General features: G+C 44.8%; 1 protein-coding gene across 2 annotated transcripts in view; it reads left to right on the forward strand.

Annotated features, from left to right (window-relative positions):
• The window catches only part of BRD3 (bromodomain containing 3), a 39,474-nt gene that overhangs the window by 17,013 nt on the left and 8,071 nt on the right, over positions 1-14,390 (forward strand). For both annotated transcript variants that reach the window (XM_057371535.1, XM_057371534.1), the window contains exons 2-7: positions 4,757-5,083; positions 5,694-5,831; positions 6,792-6,939; positions 8,430-8,644; positions 10,161-10,532; positions 14,258-14,386. In XM_057371535.1, the coding sequence (XP_057227518.1) occupies positions 4,883-5,083; positions 5,694-5,831; positions 6,792-6,939; positions 8,430-8,644; positions 10,161-10,532; positions 14,258-14,386 (1,203 nt within the window). In that variant the 5' untranslated portion in view covers positions 4,757-4,882. The remainder of the gene's footprint in view (positions 1-4,756; positions 5,084-5,693; positions 5,832-6,791; positions 6,940-8,429; positions 8,645-10,160; positions 10,533-14,257; positions 14,387-14,390) is intronic.

Here is a 14,390-nt window from a genome sequence, read left to right on the forward strand (position 1 = left end):
ATGAAAAGCAAATCTCTGATGTGTGGAATGAATGATTTGGGAGACAGCAAGGACRGCTGAATGGACTTTGAGAGTGCTGCAGTGTGCCATGGGGTCACTCACAAGCCAAATTCCCAGATCCTGCAGTGAAGCCGAGTGTAAACGCTTCATCCCAGTGTCTGGAGGGGGTGGCATATTGTGTGTAGCGAGTCTGTCTGTCAGGGTAGGCTTGGCTGATAAAGCAATTCGTCTGTCCTCAAGACTTGCTCTCAAATTGCACATCCCTTGAGTTTGAAGACAACATCCCGGCTGACAAGTTAGTAGGTACTGAAAGCTCCTGTGTTCCTGAAGTTCCTGTGTGGGGCTGTGAAGGGAAAGGAAGGCAAAGAGGAGGAAAAGGAGGATATCYATCCCCTTTATTTCCTTCTGAGGGAGTGCTGATGTAGCCCTTACTTTCTACAGCCATAGAATGAAATGGGTACAACCCTCATTAATAACCTTACCTGAGTTGGAGGTTATATTGAGGTTTAGTGGTAGTGCTAAACCTCTCCTGCAGAGAAAGTCTGGGCAAGATGACCAAGGTTGGGCTTCTTCTTKGACATGGACAGTGGGTGCAAGTCTGACCAAATTCCAGCTGTTGGGAAGAGACTGAGAATCTGCTTTGGAGGCTGCAAAGAGGCAGTGCTGGAGCAGCAGTTTGGGGGACACTGCTCTGACTGTTCCTGCTGTCATAGTGTGGGTCTGGCTGCTGCTGAGGGGCTCTGGGCAAGTCACTTCACCGTGGTGTAAAGTGTGAGTTGTGAGCAGCARCCCTTTGAGGAGGAACAGGGTTTTTGTGTGTGCAGAGTGTGAAGTACCAAGGGACCTTGGTCTCTGCCCAGCCTCTGTGTGCTACTGTAATGTAAATAATAATGTGCAGATAACAGCGAGGTCAAGGAACATCTCTCAAACTTGATAATTTTCYCTGATGGCAAGATTTATGTGGCTGTTTCTGGCTGGGCTGGAATTGTGCCAGATTTTGATCAGTGTCCAAATAACCACACAGAAATACTATACCAAGGAGGGGGAAAACCAAGGGGTTGTTGGRCTGCCAGGCCAACATAAAGCTCGCTGTAACTGCAATCAAAACAAACAGCRTCAGGTCCTGCACGGGAGCAAAGCATCCGTTAAATGTCGGGCACTGCCAAAGGAAGTGGCAGAGCCGTTGGCTGGAGCAGCAGGAGTGCTGGCACACTGCACACTTCRTGGGGCTTCAGAGCTGCTTTTAAAATAGTCCCCACCACTGCAGTAAAATGTTATCCTGCTAGTGCAGGGAATTAGTAACATGTTTGCTCCATGCCAACTGTCTCTTCACTGACTGTCCCTGTGCAAGCAACTCAATGGCAGAAAAGTTTCTTTTTAAGAAAAATTCATCCAACCTAGCTGAGGTTCTTTGATGCCTGGTTTGCCACACTGAGGTTGCAACTTAGCACAGAAGGACAGACTTTAATCCAGAGAAGTAAAGGTTGTCTGAAAGTTTGGGTTTTGCTTTTAATTACTGTCTCAGACTGAATAAGAAGGAGAAGCAGTATTCACTCGTCATGTATTGGCAGCACTTTAGGGTGTACTTTAAATTTGCAATATCAAAACTGTGCTTGGGCAGACAGAAAAATCAAGAACAGCTCCTGCTACTTGAATGTTATAGGCCTGAGGAATAGGATAAGTAGTGATTTAAAAATTAAAATTTAAGAAGTTATTACTGTAGGGCTAAAAGAAGTGTAACCTTAGCCCYTCACTGGAAGATGCACATGATGTCTGGTTTTGTCATTCTTTGCTCCAGGCTTATACAGTACCTTGTACAGTGATGTCTGGGTCACTGTCCCTAATAGTTTAAATATTTATTGATATCAGTGCYGTTTCAGTAAGTGCTGGAGTGCTTAGACAAGAGCTGTGTAGTTCAATTTTACCTCTAGGTATGGGACAATTTACATAAACTTGCTTGTTTTTTGTATGCGGATCTACTAAAGTCTCCTCTTGGATGATTTGTCTGGCAACAATTTTTAGTTTTCAAAGTTACAGAGTGATCCAATATCAAAGCAGCTTCTCCAGCAAAGGGTGAGAAAGCTGCTGGACCAATGGTTAAAGGTGCAGTGAGGCACATTCACATTAAAGCTTTATTTATGGCAGGACAGGACTTCCAGTGCTGCCAAGATAGTCCAGGTAGCTATTCCTGGCTTTCCTCTGCAGGATCCAGCAGTTAAATGCCAGTGCTGCTGAGGRGTTTGTTTGGGTGTAAAAGCCAGTGGCTTGGAGCATTAAAGAGCCAACATCAATTGGCTGTTGTAGCTCTGCCCCTCCTTCTTTTGGTAATGTTCTTAATTAAAATCCTTTCTGAGTTGTGTCACTGATGACTGTTCCATCCTTTTTTTMTGTGGACTGTGCAAGCCTTGTTTAAGCTTGAGGTTCAAAATGGCCCTGTGGAGAGGCAGTGCCTGTCCCAGAGAGTTTTCTCTGCTGGATGGGGGCAGAAAGGAGCTGCTGTTATCTCTGTRGCACAGATGGGGAGCTGTAGGGTGGAGATACTGAACACCTTGGCTAAAGTCAGGAGAGAGAGTCTGAGAAAGATAGGAGCTACTGTTGAATTACAGTTCTGGGATTTAATAAAAATTAATTAAAAATCCTTATCAAATTTGAGTTTGGGAGGTAGGAGGACATTAGGAAATTCAATTGAAAAGAGATTCATATTTAGCCTCAGGTTATTTAAAGGGAAGACTTAAGTTACACTGCAGAGTTTCAAACTTGTGACCCAAATGCTCTCTAGCAGTAGGAATTGCTCTCTGTGGGTGTTTTATTTCCCCTCACTCCTTGCACTGGATTCAGTTTGTTAATCAAGAAGACAGCAAACAAAATGCTTCAGTGGTGGCCACCAGAGGCCTGCAGCCAGTGTTGCATACTCTGGGATGATGGATGTTGCTCAGAAATCTGAATCTATGCAGGGAGCTCCCCAGAATGAGACTGAGTGAAACTTCCTAATTACCTTTTTTTTTTTTTTTAATTCTTTGTCTATTTACCCCCCTTGATCTGAAGACTGAATTGTGCAATATTTCTGCYGTTGGTTCAACTTGATGGAACACCAGGGGAAAATGATTCCCCAGTTTGTTCCAAATGTGAAATCCCAAGTAACATTCTAGTTTTGAAGTTCCTTGCCCTTTTTGGCTGCTTGGTGATCAYCCTGCCTTTCACCAGATGAGAGACCAGTCCTTTTTGAACTAAGCTGGACTCCTGAGGTATCAAAAAGGAGGGACCAGAAGCCTGGTTCTGGATCTAGACTTAAGACATGGCACAAGAGAGTCTTACTGTAATTTTTCTACATCCTTGGAATATAGCATTGGGTGGGTGTTGTGAGCAAATGATAGAAGCATCCTAACTGGACTTGCGTGTTCCCTGCACTAATAATCACRTGTATTCACACAGGGGTTTGGTTTAGGTTTTTAACAGTTCCCTCCCTCTCTGCTGCAGATCTGTTTGTTTGTACACASCTATTTTGGTCAAATTTCCCCAAGTTAGGTATGTGTTTACTTTTTGCCTTCATCTAATCAGCAGCTCAAAGGATAAGTTGACGTTCTATATTTAGTCCAGATATTCAGTAGAGATGATTRGGGCTGTATCAAAGCAGAGGTTTTTGGGTTTTTCCTAGGATGTCTCACCGCTCTCTTCCTGTATTGCTGCAGCTTCTGTCTCTGCTCATATTTCTCTCTGCAACCAAGAAGCATCTGTCAGCGTATTTGTATGGCTTTCTAAACATATTTGAAATAATTTGCCTCTAGAAAGTGATTGTGGTCTGTTTGCCACGAGAGGAGTAGCTGCAGTCCTGATGTGAGCTGAAATATCCAATGTTTATGGAAGATGACATAGCAAAGCTGTTTACCATATGCTACACAAGGCACAGTGATAGTGGGCTATTTTTACCTCTGCAGTTTGCAGGGGAAAACCAGAATAYAATAATGCAATTTATGTATTCTCCTCTATTTCAAATGTGCCTTTGAGAGAGAACATGACAGCACTCTCTGAGCCAGGTCATGGGATATCAGTRTAACACCAGTTATTATTTGGATCTTGAAACTGGTACAAAACTGGGGTCAAAACCAGCCACGTATGTACAGCAAGAGGCATAATGAGACATTGATGAGATTCAAAGTGCAAATCACTTCAAGTTAGGCTGTTTGTGGTGACACCTTTCACTCACAGCAGTTCACAGCATCTCTCTCTGCCCCTTCTTTCATTTCCCTGCTTCGAGGTCCTGTGGCAGCTGTCATCTGCTCTCCATTATGGGATTTCAGACTGCCCATTGCACCAGAGCAGAGCCCTGTGAGCTGACTCAGTGCCAGGCAGCATGGCTCTGGAGACAATGCAGTTCAGTTTACAGGGAGCTGGAAGCTATGGATTTAGCAGCTTGGATCAGTGCATTCGTGTGACTGCATTACGTTCCAGCTCTATTCCCTGAACGTATTCTTAGGTTGTCCCAAGTGGTTTTTTGACATGAAGATGCTCCCTGAGCCAGATAAAGCAAAAACTAGTCCCATGAAGCTTGCTTTGTCTCTGTAGCCTCTGAGTTTGAGAACTGCTCTTCCTCTGTCTTGTGGGTCTTGAACTGTGCCCATCACCAAGATAAACCGTGTTACAAAAATGCAGCCCATGGGGTAGAGAACTTGAGTTTAAATATTGTCCACACAAGAAGTGTCTCAACCTGTCTGCTTCAACAATCTGTTTTTACACCCTGTATTCTGTCTCTCTCTAGTTTGCTCTAGGTTGTATGGTTGCACCCTGGAAATGGGATGTCAGTCCCATTCAGGGAGCATAAAGGAAGAAAGAAAATCTCCCCGTTGCTGCCGCAGTGACAGCGAGTGAGAGCCCGAGCAGGAAGATGTCGACAGTCACTTCAGCCATCCAGGCTCCTCAGGGCCCTGTGAATCCGCCGCCTCCGGAGGTGACTAATCCCAATAAACCTGGCCGGAAAACCAACCAATTGCAATATATGCAAAATGTTGTGGTGAAGACTTTGTGGAAGCATCAGTTTGCTTGGCCTTTCTACCAGCCTGTTGATGCAATTAAACTGAATTTGCCGGTACGTATCTGGCATCTTCTCGGTGATGTGTTCCTAGAAAGCTTTGGGTTGGTGAGATCGGTTTTGGGATTGCTTGGAGTGGAAATATCAGTGCCTGGGATGGTGTTTGGCTCAGCCAGTGGTTTTAATGCAGCAAGAGAGGCTTTGGTGCTCTGATCCAGAGCAGGAAAATGCCAGTGCACARCCCTGCAGCGTCTCCAAGCTAATCACAGCCTCTGCAGGTACTCCAGACCAGCCCAGAGAGAAACTGGGTTAACAAGTGGAAACCTTTTAAAGGCTGAAATGCTCTTAAAGTAAGAGACTGAAACTTTGGGCATGGTTTTAGCCAGCTCTGATAAACTTCTGCAAGTGCGAGGGGCAGCCTTTTAAAAAGGRAGGCAGAAATGCTGATTCCCACACTGGAGGTTGTGTACTTTGGAGCCAGGTTCATAATAATGGTAAGATAAAAAGATATAAATKACAAAATTAATGAATATATATTTACATTTACAATTTCCACAACATTTGGGGATTGTTTTTTAGGAGGGTAATGAGAAGCAAGGAGGGGTTAGAGGAAGATGTGAACAAAACTGTGTCAGGARATGTAACATCTTCCCTGTTCCTCCAACAGGATTATCACAAAATTATAAAAAACCCCATGGACATGGGGACGATCAAGAAGCGCCTGGAACACAACTATTACTGGAGTGCCAGTGAATGTATGCAGGATTTCAACACCATGTTTACAAACTGTTACATTTATAACAAGGTAAAAAAGACCAGACAAGGCYTCAGAAAAGACCCATCTACCACTGTCACTGTGCAGGTTTTGAACAGGGCCGGCTCRGGGCCCTCCTTGCAAGGATTTGAAATGCCGCTAATTGCAAGCATGTTACTTGAAATGCACAAAGCTGTCTTTGTGCTGCCTCTTTCTTCCCCCAGACTAGTTAAAATGGCAAATATGCCTTTTAATTATAGGTAGATTTCTGTTCTGGGGTTATGTAGAAAGATTTTACTCCTTTTATTTTCAGTTAGGAGTTCTCTGGGATGAGCTGCACTTAAGGCAGTGCTCTGCAGGTGTTTGGAGGTGCTTTAGTGCTGTGTGTTAGACTGTCTGGCACTAAATAGCATCTGTTAGCAGCAGAAAGGAGTTCAGGAGTCAGAACTCAGTTCTTTGGCTCTTCATAAATAAGTCATACTTACACACATTTAAATTGCTTATTTTTATTATTATTTGGGGTTTGGCTTGTTTGCTGTTTTGTTTGGTTGTTAGAAGCCTCTATTCTTTGTCTTATGTTCTCTACAGTCATTTGTCATGATTGACCCAGACTGGAGAACAGCTGAAATAAACAAATTAATTAGTTTGAGCCACAGAGTGTGTGTTTAGCCTCTTCCCTGGACCTGCTGGCAAGCAAGGAAGGACAGCTCATCCGTTCCAGTTTGCTGCTTCCACGCTGCTGCACAGGATGCTGGTTTATCAGGCTCCTACTGAAGCCCTGATAATTCTCTGGATGCAGCACACTTAGGGGCTGTAATTATTGCATGCTAGAGCAGAGTAGAAGAGCAGGGGAGTGGCATGCAAGGAGGGAGAAGAGCTAATCTGTTTATTGTCAGAATTTGAATACCGTAATTTATTTGAAGGGCATCAGAGTTTTCAAAGCCTGATCTTTAACTTCTCTACTTCAGATATGTGAATGATACAACAAAGCCTATATTCTTCTTTCTGCAGCCCACAGATGACATTGTCCTCATGGCCCAAGCCCTGGAGAAGATATTTCTGCAGAAGGTTGCCCAGATGCCTCAGGARGAGGTGGAATTGCTACCCCCAGTTCCTAAAGGCAAAGGTCGCAAGCCCTCAGCGGGCACACAGAGCGCAGGTATGGACCCTCCAGGGACAGGGAATGTTGGCAGCTGTTCCTGAGTCCTGACCTACCTTCCAAACTGCTGGGCTTGGCAGATGGTYGAGAGGCTGGGAAGGGAGAGTGTGGTCTCATGGTTAAAGCAGTGGTGAGAAGAGTGTGAGATGTCTGGGTGATGTTCACTCAGTGTTTCAGGGCTTGCCTGTCTCAAGGCCACTCTACATTTGTCACACAAATCCTGCCATCTGTGAGTTGCCCTTCCACACAGCACTTCAGTGAGGGAGGCAGTGCTGTTGCTTCTGAATGCAGAGAAGAAACCCAGGCAAGAAAAGACCAGATAGTCAGAAATGCCAGAATGCTGCCAGTGCCAGACCATGGCATGGCAAATCTTTACAGATTTGAGTTTATACAGCTCACCCTGGGTCCTGGCAGAAATCTGACACGGTAGAGATTTGGACTGCAATCTTGCCAATCCCCTAAGCCCTGTATAATGTTCTTCTTTTGCACACACAGTTGCAACATCATAGAATTAAAGGTTGATCAACAGAAAGGATTTATTRAGACATTGCATGTCAGTGGAAACTAAGTTTAGTTCAGCTTATCTAGACTTGATTTTAAATGGATTCAGGGCGAAAATGTCCAAGCATGGTAAAACAGTTCATAAAGGAGCTTGTGTGGGCTGAGTTAAATGATTGCAKTTGGGTTTTTTTTTTTCTCTAAACAAGGTCTAATTGTTGCTCTGGGAAAGTCAATTGTTCCTCTGTTTTCCCACATTTCAGGTGCTAAATGGAGCTATAACTCTATCCAAGCTCAGTGAAATTAATGATGATGTATCTTTTCAACATCCTTTGATAAAACACAGGAGGAGGATTGCTGCTTTGGTTATTAGTTACTAGGTTTGRCCCTTTAATGTTACACCAGTTTGCAGTTTTTAGCAGTGCAGAGACAGAGCATCAGAGATATKGAGGCCATCAGGAGACTTAAGCTCTGCTGAGAATCACAGAACCATAAAATATGGTGTTGGAAGGGACCCACAGTAATCACTGAGCCAAACTCTTGGCTCTGCACAGGACAATCCCAAGAATCACACCCTGTGCACTTGTGGCAAATCTGGAGTGTTTTGGACTCCTGGGTGYTCAGGTGCCTTCGGGCAGTGGTTGTTTCCATTTGCATGGTATGGACCCCTCCCACTGTTCCATCTCCTCAAGCTCCTGCTCTTCTCCTGAGCTCAGTGCAGCTCAGAGCATCAGAGAGGTGAAGACTATCCCACATTCTCTATATGAAAAGCTGGAATTTGCGTGCACGTAGCTGACTTAAAAACCCGTGGTACAAGGAGTTAGATCAGAGATTCCTCATCTTTGTTGTGCCCTGGGTAACAGCATCAAGCAAATCACACAGTGTCCTTTGTGCTTTTCCCGTGGCCCTTTGCCAAGTCCAGCAGCACCAGTTTGCTCCCAGTGCTCTGGGCCAGCTGTAACCACCAGTGCCTTTTCCCTGTCGTTTGAAAGGAGCGCAGCAAGCCGTGGCCGTGTCTTCCGTGTCCCCGCCGGCCCCGTTCCAGAACGTCCCTCCAGCCGTGTCTCAGACGCCCGTCATCGCTGCCACCCCCGTGCCAACCATCACCGCCAATGTCCCGCCTGTCGCCGCCCCTGCCGCCGCCGCCCCGCCCCCGCCCGCCGCTCCGATCATGCCCGTGGTGCCTCCCACGCCCCCGGTCGTCAAGGTAAATACGGGGAGCTCTGCCCCTTCCCTGCTGCTGAGCAGGGCTGGACTTCCATCCATCCCTGCTGGGTCAGTGCGTTCCCTCTTTCATCGCTGACTGTTGAGTTTGAGAGGGTTCAGAACAATTTTGCCAATTTTCACACACTCCAAGTGAGGTGATTGCTCCAGCTCAGTTCCAACTTCTCCTTTCATAGCCTTCCCCTCTGCTGCTGCTGCTCCACGGCTGTTGGAATTGCCCCCATTTTACACCAAATAGCTCAAAGCATCTCTTCCCTCTCTGACTGAGCTGATTTTACTGGGACTGTTCCTTTAAGGTTTGCAGGCTCCAGCATTAGGAATGTTCCTCTTTGCTTTAAACCAGTTCAAGACAAGCCTGTCACTCCAGTTGGAGGAGACTGATGTTGCCTGCAGGTTTTGGGTGCATKAGTTCTGTCTTCCTTACTGAGTAATCTTTTGGGAGTTGTCACTGGTGTTTTGCTATTTATTATGTTAATTTATGGGTAAATGAGAACATTACCTAAATAATTGAAATTTTCTTAGCAAGCTGTGTGTTGCTTAAAAAATGATGAAAGCATAGCTCAGAGAAAGCTGGTTTTTTTTAGCCTAAACTCTGGAATTAACTGCAGCAGTTTTGGTTGTGAGTTTGCTTGGACCAGCAGAGGCACAGAATTGTTTTTTCTTTTAACCCAATTGTTTGGGAATTGCTAGAGAATTTGTAAGTCAAATCTTGCAGCTAAGCTACCCTTCTCAGAAACCTGTCTCATATTTCAGTTTCTATCCAAATAACTTGCTTCTGAGAATCAATTTCATTTTAAAACTCAAGGATGAACCCAGAAGTGAGTTTGCCAAATACACATTACAAAATTAATTCTGCTTGGGATTTACTTAAGATTTCCTTTAGATTTCTCTAAGGAACTTYTTTCCCCTATCTCCCTCTCCAGAGAAATAAATCCTTCATAGGAGCACGAGGGAGCTGACTGGACAGTCACAGCTTGAATTTATGTGAGAGGTTTTGTTTGCTTAAGGCAAAATCTACCTTAGCAYACCCACTAAATGCAGGGGAGTAAAGGCTCATGGGTCTTTGGTGATTAATATGCTTTGGTTCAGAACTTATAGCCTGATCCTGCCMCTGGGGACTCAGACATGTGCTTAAGTTACTGACACTTGCTCAGTCCCGATGCATCAGCTGAGCTGCAATAATCGACTGGGCGCCCTCCTATCCCTTGGCAAACATGAGGTAAGAGTCCTGGTTTCCATCTCAGTGAAATAACACATTTTGTATCATGGTTGGGGTCGGGTTGGAGGTGTGCAAATGGTTACTGTGGCTCAGGTGATGTGCAGTGTTGTAGCCATGAATTGTGTGTTGGAGCCTYCAGTCACAAATCCCATTTATCCCGTTGAAATAATTGTTTTTTTCTATCAGAGGACAGGGAATACTAAGGATGAGCTGTGCTAGGGTTTCTACCAGCTTGAGAACCGGGTGTGCACTCATGTAGCCTGTCCCTCTGCTGTTTCAGAAAAAGGGAGTGAAGCGGAAAGCAGACACRACCACCCCCACCACCTCTGCCATCACTGCCAGCAGGAGCGAGTCCCCCACGCCCCTGTCGGACCCCAAACAGGCCAAAATCATCGCGCGCAGGGAGAGCGGCGGCCGCCCCATCAAACCACCAAAGAAAGACCTGGAAGACGGAGAGGTTCCCCAGCAYGCAGGGAAGAAGGGCAAACTCTCTGAGCACCTCAAGTACTGTGACAGCATCCTCAAGGAGATGCTCTCCAAGAAGCACGCAGCCTATGCATGGCCCTTTTACAAGCCCGTGGATGCTGAGGCCTTGGAATTACATGACTATCAYGATATTATCAAACATCCCATGGATCTCAGTACTGTGAAAGTACGTCCTCATTTACCACCTCTTTTGCAGGGGGGTTCCTCTGGTTGCAGAGGAATGGCTTCTTCTTGGGGAGGGGGAAGGGGAAAGGGTGGAAACTGAACCTGTTTGGATATCAGYGAGGTATTTTTATATTTGGTTTCCTTCCCCTCTCCCTTTTTCACCATAACCTAGGGAAGCTTTTTTTCCTTCCTGCAAAGCAGATGATGTACACAAAGCAAAATACAATGGGATCCTCTCCTCTTTGTGGATAGCCCAACTGTTGAACTGGTGTTCTTGGGATTGTGTTGCACTCTGAGAGGAGRAGGTGCTTTATTTCATAGGATTCAATTGATAGTATCCCATTTCCAGAAGCTGCTGCCTGCCTACTTGGTGGTGATGGCAGATAGGCTTTCACTGAGCAATTCSAACTGGAATGTGATGGTACTCATGAGGTACATGATGGTTTTTTGGTTCATGGTTGGCTTCTCRAGTGTTTAGCTTAGTATGGTCCAATATTCTGTTTTTTCCCAGTAGGTTTTGGGRTTTCTGAATCCCTCCATGAGGCAAAGCCACGTCTGTCTAGTTCCCATCTTCTGTTCATGAGCCAGGCATTGGAATCTGTGTTGGTAGAGGTGAGACTTCCATGTGCAGGAGGTGAAGATGTTGTTGCTGGCATTCAGGAGCATTGCCAGAAGGGTTTTGCTGCCAGCTGAGCCAATGCCTGGGATTGTCTGAATGGCCAAGCTGACAAAAGGGCAGCTGTGGTTGTGATTGCTGTCATATTCCTTGGCAGATGCTGTGTACTATCTGGGAGCAGCATCTCTCACTCTGATATGCCTTGCTTCCATCCTAGGGATGCTCTGGATTCCCAGAGATACCTGCAGCCTGGTAGATGAGCTCACAGGTGATTGCAGAAAGATTAGAGATGGCCAGAGTGAAATCCTCACCCTCTCAAGGCTGGTACTTCCATGTGTACTTAGGTGATTTCTTATTGCAAGAGATCTTTGTGCTGTGTTCTGACAAACCTAGGTGCAAAGCTGGGATTTCTTGGGTCAGTGACTTTTTCATATTAAATCTCTTTATAGTCCTAACTTAATTCCTTTTAAATTGTACACCTCTGCCCCTTTTCTGGCAAGTTCAGGTGWTATCCTCCCTCTGCACCTGACTAGTGTAGGGCAGAAAATTGGAGGCAGGTCGATGACAAACCCAGTGCAGTCTTTTGCACCTAAAGACCCTGGATTTGTCATTCCACATGGTAGTATTTTCCTTAATAAAGTTGTTTGAAGTGCTGTCTGGTACTGTTTTTTTATGGAGTGTTTTATTATCATTGCTCTTGGCCTGTAGATCATAGTGTGACTTCTCGGAGATGCAGCCCATAATATGTTAACTGCATGGAACAGAAATCTGCCATTTGCAGGTGGTGTCATTTTCCAATGTCAGGGACTTCCTCTGTGGCTCTGAAAGGTTTTTAGATTTAATTTTGCCCAAGTGACAATGGCTGTGATAAAGCAGCGCAACTAACGGCCTTCAAACTAATCCAGAAGGAATTATGTGAGAAAGTAAAACTCAAGCACTGCTGCAGCTGTAACACATCTTGTCTCTCTGCTTCTGTGCTTATGTGAGGTTTGATTTTCCTCAGAGACTATCCTTCATGTCCAGCAGCATTTTTTTCCTTGGCAGAGGTGTCTCCAGGAGGATTTGGAGGTTGTTTTCTCYGTGTGCAGTGGAGGAAGCAGGTTGGCTGTTGTGTTGGTTGTTGTGACTGTGCCGGGGCAGGTGAGATGGAGGGGCTGGAGCTGAGCTCRGAGCAGAGGGATGTGCTGGAATTATGTGCTGGAACTAAGATTGAGAGTGGGAACAGCTGAAGGGACAGGGTTTGTGATCTCCACCTCAATTCTTTGATAGGCATCACAGAGAGGGAAAGAGCAGAACCTGCCTGCCCCTCTGCCAGTCTTGCCTGACTCCTGATTTGCAGTTGTAAATGTAATCACTATTTTTTTTTTAAGCAGCTGGATATCTTAAAGTGTATTTATAACAGAAGATATTCCAGCCCACTGATTTAAAGTGCTTTTCTTTCTTTTGTTAAACTAATTATTCTTTATAAGAAAACACAACAAAAAAATCCATGGATTAAAACTGTTGGGCTAGAAAGCTGTTGAGTTTGGATGAAAAGCAAAGCCTCAGACATTGGAATGTATTTCATAGGCAGTAATCAGGCCCTGAGTATGCCAAACAAATATAAAAAGGCCTTTCATGCAGTAAGATATATTTTTAAATAAACGGGCCCTTTGGTTTGAACATATGTTTTGCTTTGGAATTGGCCTGAGAGGCTTTTCAGACAGGAGCACCACAAACCTATTTCCCTTTCTGCCTTTGTGCCATGGCTCCCAGGCTGTCTCCTGGTTTATTCACCAAGAAAATGAGGTCTCCTGACAAAAGTTTGACAGATGTCTGGCTGCACAAGGCTGCAGGGATGTCAGCACCCTGCACCAGGTCCCTCAAAAGCTGCATCCCTGGAGGTGAAATTCTKCCCTTCTCCCAACAAAAACAGCTCCACGAGTCACTGCAGTGTTCTAAGACAGTTACAAGTTCTATAATAGCTGTGGAATTTCTGTAATTCCATGAACAAGTGGAAATTCTGCTTTAGTTAGGGGTGGGTGCCAGACCCTGAGCATCCCTGGTTGCTGCTGGGATGGGGGATGTCTGTGCCCATCACGTCCCCAGCCTGTCTGCCAGTCAGCCCCTTCCCTTCTCTGGGCACACAGGTGCCCAAGACATACAAAAGGGAGGCCTGTAAGCACTTGGCAAATGGAGAATTTCTTTAAAGCCAGGTCTTTTAAATGCAAATGAAATGTAGTGTTAGCTTCTCTTTCCTTTCAGCAGGAGTAATTGGAGCTAAGGTTTTATACATAGTAGTAATATATGCATAAAATCAATTAAGTGCTGGGAATGCTATAAACTGCWCTCTAAACCCAAATCATTCAGTCCCAAACAGCAAGAGAAATGGCTGGAAGTGAGAGCTGAAAAAYAGGAGAAAGGAACAAGGTACAAATATTTGATATTTATCCTCACTACACTAGGAAATAACATGACGAGTATGTTCATGAAGGGTGAATTCTATATCCATTTCTATTAGCTGGAGTTTTAAATTGAGAGTAGGAGTTGTAGTTTAAATGTAAGTGCCTATTTAGTTGTAGGAATTGACAAGCAAACCTGCTGCCCCCTGCTAGCAGGACTTCAGAGTTACATTTTCATGGTCTTTCCTTCTCTTTCAAGGGAAATATATCCAAGCTGATGTAGAAATACACATTAAGGTACTCCTGTAACTGCAACTTGCTTGTTGACCCTTCCCCTTTCCATCCATGATCCTTGTTTGTATTAGTTCCTGATCCATTTTTCTAAATGATTTTTTGGATGATTTCTAAATGTTTTCTGACAGAATGTGGACCCTGACAGATTTATATTCTACTGCTTAGAAAACTAGCTGAATTTAGAATCTCAGTGTCTAAACTGCTGTGAAACAATACCAGTTTCTTTGGTTGCTTGGTGTTTGCTTGCTTTACAAAGCAAAAGTCTGGCTGTTACTTAGGAGCCAATAACCCCCAAATCAAACTTCCATTCTCTTAGATGGGATTTTGAGGCTGTTCCATCTCTGAGGTTCACATGTCTTCCATGCAGTTGCTACAAATGCCTTTTGCTTATGGCTTTTTTTTTCCCCCCTTTCCCTTTGGCTTGTTTGTTTGCAGAAAAAGATGGACAGTCGGGAATACCAGGATGCACAAGGTTTTGCAGCAGATATTCGGTTAATGTTCTCTAATTGTTACAAGTACAATCCTCCAGACCACGAGGTGGTGGCCATGGCCAGGAAGCTCCAGGTAA

The sequence above is a fragment of the Malurus melanocephalus genome, unplaced genomic scaffold, assembly GCF_030028575.1.
Source record: "Malurus melanocephalus ecotype Western Australia unplaced genomic scaffold, MMel_1.1 scaffold_149, whole genome shotgun sequence".
NCBI classification, from domain to species: domain Eukaryota; kingdom Metazoa; phylum Chordata; class Aves; order Passeriformes; family Maluridae; genus Malurus; species Malurus melanocephalus.